The following is an 11,111-nucleotide window of genomic DNA, read 5'->3' on the forward strand; positions in this document are numbered from 1 at the left end:
GCACAACACAGCACAGCACAGCACAGCACAGCACAGCACAGCACAACACAGCACACCACATCACAGCACACCACATCTCAACGCTACTTAACGTAAAGTAATGTAAAGGAATATAACGCAATGCAGCGCAGCCACAACGCAGCACAATACACAGCACAACGCAACGCAACGCAAAGCAAAGAAACGCAACACAACACAGCACAGCACAGCACAGCACAGCACAACACAGCACAGCACAGCACAGCACAGCACAGCACAGCACAGCACAACACAGCACACCACATCACAGCACACCACATCTCAACGCTACTTAACGTAAAGTAATGTAAAGGAATATAACGCAATGCAGCGCAGCCACAACGCAGCACAATACACAGCACAACGCAACGCAAAGCAAAGAAACGCAACACAACACAGCACAGCACAGCACAGCACAACACAACACAACACAGCGCGGCAGCGCAGCACAGCACAGCACAGCACAACACAGCACAGCACAGCGCAGCGCAGCACAGCACAGCACAGCACAAATCAACACAGCACAGCACAGCACAACACAACACAGCACAGCACAGCACAGCACACCACCATCACCACCACCACCACCACCAACCACAACTAAAAGAAACCCACCCTCACAACCCCTCACATCGCGCATCCCATGCGAAAGAAGCCTTACCTCCCTTTGCGCGGTGTTCAGGTGGTGACCTTGACCTGGTACCCTTTGGTCAGAGACACGCTGTTCTACCTGCTGTCCGTGACCACTCTGGTGCTGGTCATTGAGGACTCCCGCGTGCACTGGTCAGTCTGCTTGACCTTGCCCCCTGCTGTAAAGTGTTGTTAACCTGAACCACTGGTCAGTCTGCTTGACCTTGACCCCCTGCTGTAAAGTGTTGTTAGCCTGAACCACTGGTCAGTCTGCTTGACCTTGCCCCCTGCTGTAAAGTGTTGTTAGCCTGAACCACTGGTCAGTCTGCTTGACCTTGACCCCCTGCTGTAAAGTGTTGTTAACCTGAACCACTGGTCAGTCTGCTTGACCTTGCCCCCTGCTGTAAAGTGTTGTTAACCTGAACCACTGGTCAGTCTGCTTGACCTTGCCCCCTGCTGTAAAGTGTTGTTAACCTGAACCACTGTCATTACTGGATAAAATGATACTACTACTACTACTGATACTACTACTGATGATGATGATGACAGTAATTATGATAATGATAACGATGATGAATAATAAAAAAAAAAAGTAAATAAATAACACACACACACACACACACACACACACACGTGGAGTGCTGGCCTACAGGTAAGGCGTCCGCCTAGGAAGCCAGAGAATCTGAGCGCGCTGGTTCCAATCACGGTTCAGCCGCCAATATTTTCTCACCCTCCACTAGACCTTGAGTGATGGTCTGGACGCTAGTCATTCGGATGAGACGATAAACCGAGGTCCGTTGTGCAGCATGCACTTAGCGCACGTAAAAGAAACCACGGCAACAAAAGGGTTGTTCCTGGCAAAATTCTGTAGAAAAATCCACTTCGATAGGAAAAAAACAAAAAAACAAATAAAACTGCACACAGGAAAAAAAAAGAAAGAAAAAAAAGGGTGGCGCTGTAGTGTAGCGACGTGCTCTCGAATTTCACACAGAGAAATCTGTTGTGATAAAAAGAAATACAAATACACACACACACACACACACACACACACACAGCAACAACAGCAGCAACAACAGGAATATCAAAAGCAACAAGTACAACAACGAATCATTCAAGCTGAATCTCTTCATAAAAACCAAACAGAAACAAGAGAAACGCCCTCAAATCCCAGGTACGAAGCCCTAGCCATGCTCCTTCTGTACGGCCTCTACATCCTCCTCATGGTCTTCAACCGACGTCTGGAGACTCGAGCCTTGGGTGCCCTGGACACCTTCAGGGCCCGCTGGAGGGGACACGGTGGCCCCGCGGACCCCGAAGAGAAGCAGGGCCTCTTGGGAAACTCCCACTCCGGTGGGGCCTCTCCGAGGGACGGGGAGGGGCAGGAGGAGGAGACAGGGTTCGGGTCTCGTGTCAGGGAGGAGAGTGAAGAGAAAGAAGGTATCCCACTGATAACAATGATTATTATAGTGGTGCTTCCGTGGAGAAATCTCCCAATGTGATGGGCTGCAGGCGCCTCACTTGGAAACGTACATGAACAATAGTGCATACAGAAGGCGCAACAGCACTTACAAGAGGAGACATTCAAGAGAAGAATAAACAACGGTTTTTTGTGACACACACACACACACACACACACACACACACACACACACACACACACATATATATATATATATATATATATATATATATATAAAGAGAGAGAGAGAGAGAGAGAGAGAGATGTATATACGCATACGCACACAGAACACAATGCGCGCGCACACACACACACACACACACACACACACATACGAATAAACACCCACGCAAAAGCACACACACAACATGTACTCTTCAACAGAGAGGGTGAAAAACAAACACAAACGACAAAGGGTAGGGTAATGGCGGCTTGCCAGTGTGTGGGAAGAGACAGAGAAACTGACGAGTAAGCTCGTATGTAAATACAGCACAGCACAGCACAGCACAACATAGCACAGCTAAGCACAGCACAACACAGCTCAGCACAGCATAGCACAGCACAGCACAGCACAGCACGACACGACACAGCACAGTACAGCACAGCACAACACAACACAACACAGCACAGCACAGCAAAACACAGCACAACACAACACAGCACAACACAACACAGCGCAACACAGCACAACACAGCACAACAGAACACAACACAGCACAACACAAGTTTCAAACAAAACAAAAATCACCAAAGCAGACGTTTCCCGTCTCACTCTGTTCCCCCTGTTCTTTGTCAGACGACAGCTACGAGTCCCCGTGGGCGATACCCGACTCGTTCCTCCCACGTGTCTACTGGGTGGCCACCACCCCGGTTCGTGCCCTGTGCTACGTGACGGTTCCAGACTGCCGGAGGGGCGGGGTTTGGAGGCGTCTGTACCCCCTCACCTTCCTCCTCTCGGTCGTCTGGATAGGCGTCTTCACCTATGTCATGGTCTGGATGATCACCATTGCCGGTAAGAGAGACCACCTATGTCATGGTCTGGATGATCACCATTGCCGGTAAGAGAGATCACCTGTGTCATGGTCTGGATGATCACCATTGCCGGTAAGAGAGACCACCTATGTCATGGTCTGGATGATCACCATTGCCGGTAAGAGAGCCCACCTATATCATGGTCTGGATGATCACCATTGCCGGTAAGAGAGATCACCTGTGTCATGGTCTGGTAAGAGAGATCACCTGTGTCATGATCTGGTAAGAGAGATCACCTGTGTCATGGCCTGGATGATCACCATTGCCGGTAAGAGAGACCACCTATGTCATGGTCTGGATGATCACCATTGCCGGTAAGAGAGATCACCTGTGTCATGGTCTGGATGATCACCATTGCCGGTAAGAGAGACCACCTATGTCATGGTCTGGATGATCACCATTGCCGGTAAGAGAGATCACCTGTGTCATGGCCTGGATGATCACCATTGCAGGTAAGAGAGACCACCTGTGTCATGGTCTGGATGATCACCATTGCCGGTAAGAGAGACCACCTATGTCATGGTCTGGATGATCACCATTGCCGGTAAGAGAGACCACCTGTGTCATGGTCTGGATGATCACCATTGCCGGTAAGAGAGATCACCTGTGTCATGGTCTGGTAAGAGAGATCACCTGTGTCATGGTCTGGATGATCACCATTGCCGGTAAGAGAGATCACCTGTGTCATGGTCTGGTAAGAGAGATCACCTGTGTCATGGTCTGGATGATCACCATTGCCGGTAAGAGAGATCACCTGTGTCATGGTCTGGATGATTACCATTGCCGGTAAGAGAGATCACCTGTGTCATGATCTGGATGATTACCATTGCCGGTAAGACAGATCACCTGTGTCATGGTCTGGATGATCACCAATGCCGGTAAGAGAGAGCCGGTGGGGTCATCCTGTCTTCTTCTTCTTCCTCCTCCTCTTCCTTCTTCTTCTTCCTCCTCCTCCTTCTCCTCCTCTTCCTTCTTCTTCTTCCTCCTCCTCCGCCTCCTCCTCTTCTTCTTCTCATGTGTGTGTGTGTGTGTGTGTGTGTGTGTGTGTGTGTCGCGAGCGCACGTGCGAATTTCCGTCAGAGGTGTAACCAGCCAGTGTCATGAGTTCCTCTTGTATCCAGAGTTGTTTCCATGGACGTGCTCCAGTACGGTTTTTCATGTAGTTATTTACACTGAAAGACCGCAGCCGTCCTCAATAAACTACTAAAGGACGGCCCCTCCCCCTCACCCACCTCCACTCTTTCTCGGAACGTGCGAGAAAGAGCGGGGCTGCGAGAAAGCAAAGGTCGACACAGGGTTCACACACAAATGTAGGTAGATGCATATGCATAAGTATACACACATCCCTGATAATCATACGCATGATGCATGCATGCATCTCTCTCTTATGTACATGAACATATAAATGTATATGCCTACATACATACATACAGACAGACAGACAGACAGATAGACATATATACATACATATATAATTATATACATACATACATATAGGACCTTTTGATTAACCTTTTAGCTGACAAATGTGTATGTGTGTGTGTGCGAGTGTGTGTGTGTGTGTGTGTGTGTGTGTGTGTGCGTGCGTGCGTGTGTGTGTGTGTGTGTGTGTGCGTGTGTGTGTGTGTGTGTGTGTGTGTGTGTGTGTGTGTGTGCGTTCGTGTGTGTTGGTGTGTGCGTATGTACGATGTGTTTTTCCTTTTTTAATTTGTGTGTGTGTGTGTGTGCGTGCGTGCGTGGTGACGGTGGGCAGGGGACGCCCTGAACATCCCGGACACGGTGATGGGGCTGACACTGCTGGCTGCCGGCACCAGTCTGCCCGACTGTCTGACCAGCGTGCTGGTGGCGCGGGACGGTGCGGCCACCGTCCTTCCTTCCTTCCTGCCTGCCTGCCTGCCTCTCTCCCTCCCTCCCTTCCTTCCTTCCTGCCTGCCTGCCTGCCTCTCTCCCTCCCTCCCTTCCTTCCTGCCTTATTTCCTTCCTTTCTTCCTTCTTTGCTTCCGTCCTTTATGCCTTTCATCCTTCCTTCCTCTTTCCTTCCTTTATGCCTTCCTTCCTCCTCCCTTGCTTCCTTCCTTCCTCCATCCGTCCCTCCCTCCCTTCCTTCCTTCCTCCCTCCCTCCCTTCCTTCCTGTCTTCCTTCCTTCCTCCCTCTCTTCCTTCCTCACTCCCTTCTTTCCTTCCTTCCTTCATTGCTTCCTTCCTTTGTATATTTTATATATTCATTTATTCATTCATCAGTTCATTTGTTCATTTATTCATTGTTAATTCATGATTTCTTCATTAATTTACTAGTCTTTTATCTACGTATCTATCTATTTATCTATCAAGTAGCAAGACAGGACCCCAGACACGGAGGTGCTTGCAAGAGCCACCCTTCCCAGCATCTTCACCATCCTGATGCAGTCCCAGCTTCGCTGGGCTGGACACGTGGCGAGCATGCCAGACCATCGATACTCTGAAAGTCTCTCTGAAAGCGTTTGGTATCAACCCTGACTCCTGGGAGGAATCTGCAATGGACCGTGACAAATGGCGCGCTGCTGTGCACAAAGGCGCCAAGTTGTGCGAGGCCAACAGGACTGCTGCAGCTGTTAGAAGAGGCAGGCCAGAAAGTCACGGGCAAACAAGCTCCCTGACAGTGATATGCCTGTCTTTGTCTGTCCCAATTGTCAACGAACATTTCGTGCGCAGATTGGACTATTCAGCCACATGCGCAATCACAGATAGACTCATAAGCATCCCCCCCACCCCCACCACCACCCTGCCCCCATCCCCCAGCTGGATGACAACGATGGTCATCATCGATCTCGATGGCCACACACCACCACCACCACCACCATCTATCTATCTATCTATCGACTGAGTGACTGACTGATTGGTTCATTGATTGATTGATTAATCTGTTCATTTGTTTGTTCATTTATTTATTTATTTATTTGGTTATCTATTCATTTATTCACTCATGTATTTATTGGTTTCTTTGCTGATCTGTTTATATATTTAAAAAAAAATCATTTGGCTATCTATTTATAATCTTCTTCGTTGGTGGGCTGCGACTGCTACTTTCACTCGTATACACAAGTGGGCTTTTAGGTGTATGACTGATTTTACCCCGCCGTGTAGGCAGTCATTCTCCGTTTTGGGGGGGTTGGGGGTACATGCAGGGTATGTTCTTGTTTCCGTACCTACCGAATGCTAGCATGGATTACAAGATCTTGAACGTGCGCATTGTGATCTTCTGCATGAGTATACACACAAAGGGGGTTCAGGCATCAGCAGGTCTTGATATGGTGGATCGGAAGAAAAAAGTCTCCACCCTTTACCCAAGCTCAACTCTGTTGACCATTTTCAGTATCTGGGGTCGTCAGTAACCTCGAATAACTCTCTCGAGCCAGAGATCAATTCAAGAGTTGCGAAGGCCGCCGCGGTCATGTCCAAACTTCACAAGAGGGTGTGCTCAACCAAAAACTTGACGGAAAACACCAAGATGCAGATGTATACAGATAGCGTTCTAAGCACCCTACTCCAGTGAAACATGGACCACATATTGTGCCCAAGAGAAGACACTAAACAGTTTCTATCTCCGTTGCCTCAGACGCATTCTTTGAATCCGCTGGCAGGACAAGGACCAGTGTAATGAGCAACACGCACAACCAGTGTTTCGTGCAGTTTTTGACAACAAAAACCCACAGCTATCCTTCACGAACCACCATACAACTGTACATATTTAGCTAAAATATCTTATTCTTCTTCCGCGTTCACTCGTATGCACACGAGTGGGCTTTTACGTGTATGACTGTTTTTACCCCGCCATGTAGGCAGCCATACTCCGTTTTCGGGGGTGTGCATGCTGGGTATGTTCTTGTTTCCATAACCCACCGATCGCTGACATGGATTACAGGATCTTTAACGTGCGTATTTGATCTTCTGCTTGCATATACACACGAAGGGGGTTCAGGCACTGGCAGGTCTGCACATATGTTGACCTGGGAGATCGTAAAAATCTCCACCCTTTACCCACCAGGCGCCGTCACCGTGATTCGAACCCAGGACCCTCAGATTGACAGTCCAACGCTTTTACCACTCGGCTATTGCGCCCGTCAGCTAAAATATCAATTTTCAAACATTTTTCTTTTCAAACTCTTCATGTTGGACGTGTGCCTGAAACAGCCGTCAGTGTGTTCAGTCAGAGATCAGTGGTGGGCCTTGTGCAGCCGGTATAACTGATATCTCCCGATCTTCTTTCACTCTGTCAGAACATACATGCTTTTTTAAAGTGGTGCGTGAAGGGCGCGATACCAAGTGGTTTAAACATAATAGTTTCAATCTGAGGGTCCCGGGTTCGAATCTCGGTAACAGCGCCTGGTGGGTGAAGGGTGGAGATTTCTTCCGATCTCCCTGGTCAACATATGTGCAGACCTGCTTGTTCCTGGATCCCCTTCGTGTGTATACGCAATCAGATCAAACACGTAGGCTAAAAATCCCGTTATCCATGTCAGCGTTTGGTGGGTTATGGAAACAAGAAAATACCCAGCATGCAGCCCCCCCTCCCGAAAACGGAGCATGGCTGCCTATATAGCGGGGAAAACAACGGTCATGCACATAAAAGCCCGCTCGTGTGCATACGAGTGAACGTGGGAGTTGCAGCCCACTAACAAAGAAGAAGAAAGTGGTGCTGAACTATTTGCCAACTCTCTCTCTCTCTCATACAAAGAAAGAAAACAGAGTATATTAATAAACGGGACTTTTTCGGATGTAGGAATAACTAAAATGGGCATTCCCCAAGGCTCTGTGCTTGGCCCCTTATTGTTCAACCTTTATATCAATGATCTTCCATTATGTATCTCCTCATCTGCAGTATCGTGTGACATGTTTGCAGATGACTCTTCTCTTCATACAGCTGGAGTAAATTTTGAGCACGTTAATGATAGATTGCAAACCAGCCGAACAGAAGTGTCCAACTGGTGTACAGAAAATAATATGCTCCTTAACCCAGAAAAAAACAAAGGGCATTATTGTAGCCACTCGCCAAAAGCATCAGCGTGGCTTAGATCCGCTCTCTTTGTCAATTGATGGCCAAGCTATTGAACAAGTTACAGAACATCGACACCTTGGGTCATTATTGACAAGCAGTTAAAATGGGAGGCACATATCAAATTTTTATCGAGGTCAGTTGCAAAAAATGTTTTCCTGTTATCCCGTTTAAATCATGTCGTCAGTCCAGAGGCTTCCTATTTCTTTTTCCATTCTCACATCATGTCTAGAATTAAATACGTTTCGAACGTGTGGGACAACTGCAGCGAAGTGCACATGAAAAAACTAGATTCTGTACACAGACGTGCTGTAAAACACCTCAATGGTGTTTTACGAAACACACGCAGTCATCAATATCAACTGCCAGCACCTCTTCCCTTGACTAAGCATCTAATATTGAATAAGTGCGTACTTATGCATAAAATTACATTCGGTAAATGTCCTACTTATCAACACCCAACCATTGCCTGCTATGATATTCACAACCCTAACTCCCGAAATGCGACACTTATTCTACCCAAGCCAAGAATAGACCTTTATAAATCGAGTTTAGCGTACTCCGGGCACGCACTGCTGGAACAATCTCCCCAAACACCTCAAAGAACCATTTTCCACCACAACATTCAAAGAGAAACTTGGACAGTACATGCGTGCTGAAAGCCAGACCTAAAATCTGGTATAACATTGTCATTGACAATCCTTACAAACTATATCGAAATGCGTCAATTAGTTGATAACGTATCGCGCTATTGCGTATTGTTTTCAAAGATCTGAATGTGTTCTCCTTGCAGTGGACATAAATTATCGAAAACAAACTCTAGTCTGGTCATGTCTACGATTCTATATACTCAAATTGTGAACCATTCTCACCCAACTTGTTTTCTTTTTCTTTTTTCTTACTGATTTCATACTGACTTATCATTGCATCTCTCTCTCTCTCTCTCTCTCCCTTCCCCCACATAATGTGTCCATCAGTCAATATCCCAATTACCCGTCTCCTTATTTGCTATCTTTTATGTCTCTCACATCTGTGTTTTTAATTTTATCATTACTTTGCGTGTGTGTGTGTGTGTGTGTGTGTGTGTGTGTGTGTGTGTGTGTGTGTGTTTGTAGTGTGTTACTCTCTTCCGTGTCGTACAGCTGTGTCTCTCAGTGTCACGCTGTGTTCTACATGTACGTTATACATGTATTTAGTATAACAACATTTATATGCTATGTGTTTGTGTGTCTCTTAGAACAACGGCAGATGTGTAAGTCGGCCAAAGTGCTAATATCTTCACCGTTGGAATATAAAGATTCATTCATTCATTCATTCATTCATTCATTCTCTCTCTGTCTCTGTCTCTCTATCTCTCTCTCTCTATATACACATACACACACACACATATATATATATATATATACATACATACATACATATATATATAATATTATATGATAGATAGATAGATGGATAGATAGATATACATATCATCACTGCTTTTAGTAGTTTAATAACTAGTTTCGCTGTTCGCAGTCTATAAAGACATGACAGTGTCAAACAACAAATAACGTTAAACTTCCTACTTTGCCTTGTCTTTTAGCAGACTATGGCGACATGGCAGTGTCAGACATGAAATAATCTTCCTGCCTTGCCTTGTCTTGCCGTAGCAAGCTATGGCGACATGGCAGTGTCAGACATGAAATAATCTCCTGCCTTGCCTTGTCTTGCCGTAGCAAGCTATGGCGACATGGCAGTGTCAAATATGAAATAGCCTTCCGACTTTGCCTTGTTTTGCCGTTGCAGGCTATGGCGACATGGCAGTGTCAAACTCCATCGGCAGCAATGTCTTCGACATTCTCCTGTGCCTGGGCCTGCCTTGGCTCATCGACACGGCCGCCTTCAAGGGGGGTGACTCTCTGGGCATCAGCAGCTCGGGCCTCCTGTACTCCTCGCTTACCCTCCTTGCCACCGTCTTCTTCCTGCTCGTCTCTGTCGCCGCCAACAGGTGGCGCCTGACGCGGGGCTACGGCGCCGTGTGTCTAGTGGTGTACATTGTGGTCATCACGCTGTCCAGTCTCTACGAGCTGAACGTATTCTCTGACCTCAACCCCCCTGCCTGCCCGCGGTGACCACAGAGCATGACAGGACAGGGCAGGGCAGGACAGGGCAGGACAGGACAGGACAAGGCAGGGCAGGACAGGGCAAGACTAGGCAGGACAAGACGAAGCAATGCAGGACAGGACAGGGCAGGACAAGGCAAGACTAGGCAGGACAAGACGAAGCAATGCAGGACAGGACAGGACAGGACAAGGCAAGACTAGGCAGGACAAGACGAAGCAATGCAGGACAGGACAGGGCAGGACAAGGCAAGACTAGGCAGGACAAGACGAAGCAATGCAGGACAGGACAGGGCAGGACAAGGCAAGACTAGGCAGGACAAGACGAAGCAATGCAGGACAGGACAAGGCAAGGCAAGGCAGTTCAGTTCAGTTACTCAAGGATGCGTCACAGCGTTCGGACAAATCCATATACGCTGACCAGCAGCATAAGCCAACGCGCTCATTCAGGTTTTGATGGAGAAAAAAGGGATACATAAACACATAAATGGATAACTCAACAAATTAAGGAATAAATGAATTAGAATAAATGAGTAAATAAATCTAAAAATGAAACAAAACTGAATCAAGTAAGCAAATAGATACAGAAATGAAGTGTAGAAAAAAAAGACAAGACGTGTTTATTTCAGGAAACCCGCACATGAAAGTGTTACATATTTCACGTACTTTATACAGATATAATTAACATTTGGTTTTGTGCTTATTTATAATAGTTTACACTGGTCACATCAACTGTTTGGTGAAGACATACAAAAGACGTACATTTTGAGGAAGAAAGGAAAAGATAAATAAGTAACATAAAAAGAGACACAGCATTGTAAGATATATACATGCTGGA

The 11,111-nt window shown here is 46.9% G+C and overlaps 1 protein-coding gene across 1 annotated transcript in view; it reads left to right on the forward strand.

Annotated features, from left to right (window-relative positions):
• The first annotated feature begins 3,605 nt into the window (after window positions 1–3,605).
• Window positions 3,606–11,111, forward strand: part of LOC143276718 (putative sodium/potassium/calcium exchanger CG1090) — an 8,731-nt gene continuing 1,225 nt past the window's right edge. Inside the window, exons 1-3 of the mRNA XM_076581374.1 lie at window positions 3,606–3,879; window positions 4,893–4,994; window positions 9,960–11,111. The exon at window positions 9,960–11,111 is cut by the window's right edge and continues 1,225 nt beyond it. Coding sequence (XP_076437489.1) covers window positions 3,705–3,879; window positions 4,893–4,994; window positions 9,960–10,285 — 603 coding nt within the window. The 5' untranslated portion in view covers window positions 3,606–3,704 and the 3' untranslated portion in view covers window positions 10,286–11,111. The remainder of the gene's footprint in view (window positions 3,880–4,892; window positions 4,995–9,959) is intronic.

This window comes from Babylonia areolata, chromosome 2 (genome assembly GCF_041734735.1).
Source record: "Babylonia areolata isolate BAREFJ2019XMU chromosome 2, ASM4173473v1, whole genome shotgun sequence".
Classification (NCBI taxonomy): Eukaryota; Metazoa; Mollusca; class Gastropoda; order Neogastropoda; family Buccinidae; genus Babylonia; species Babylonia areolata.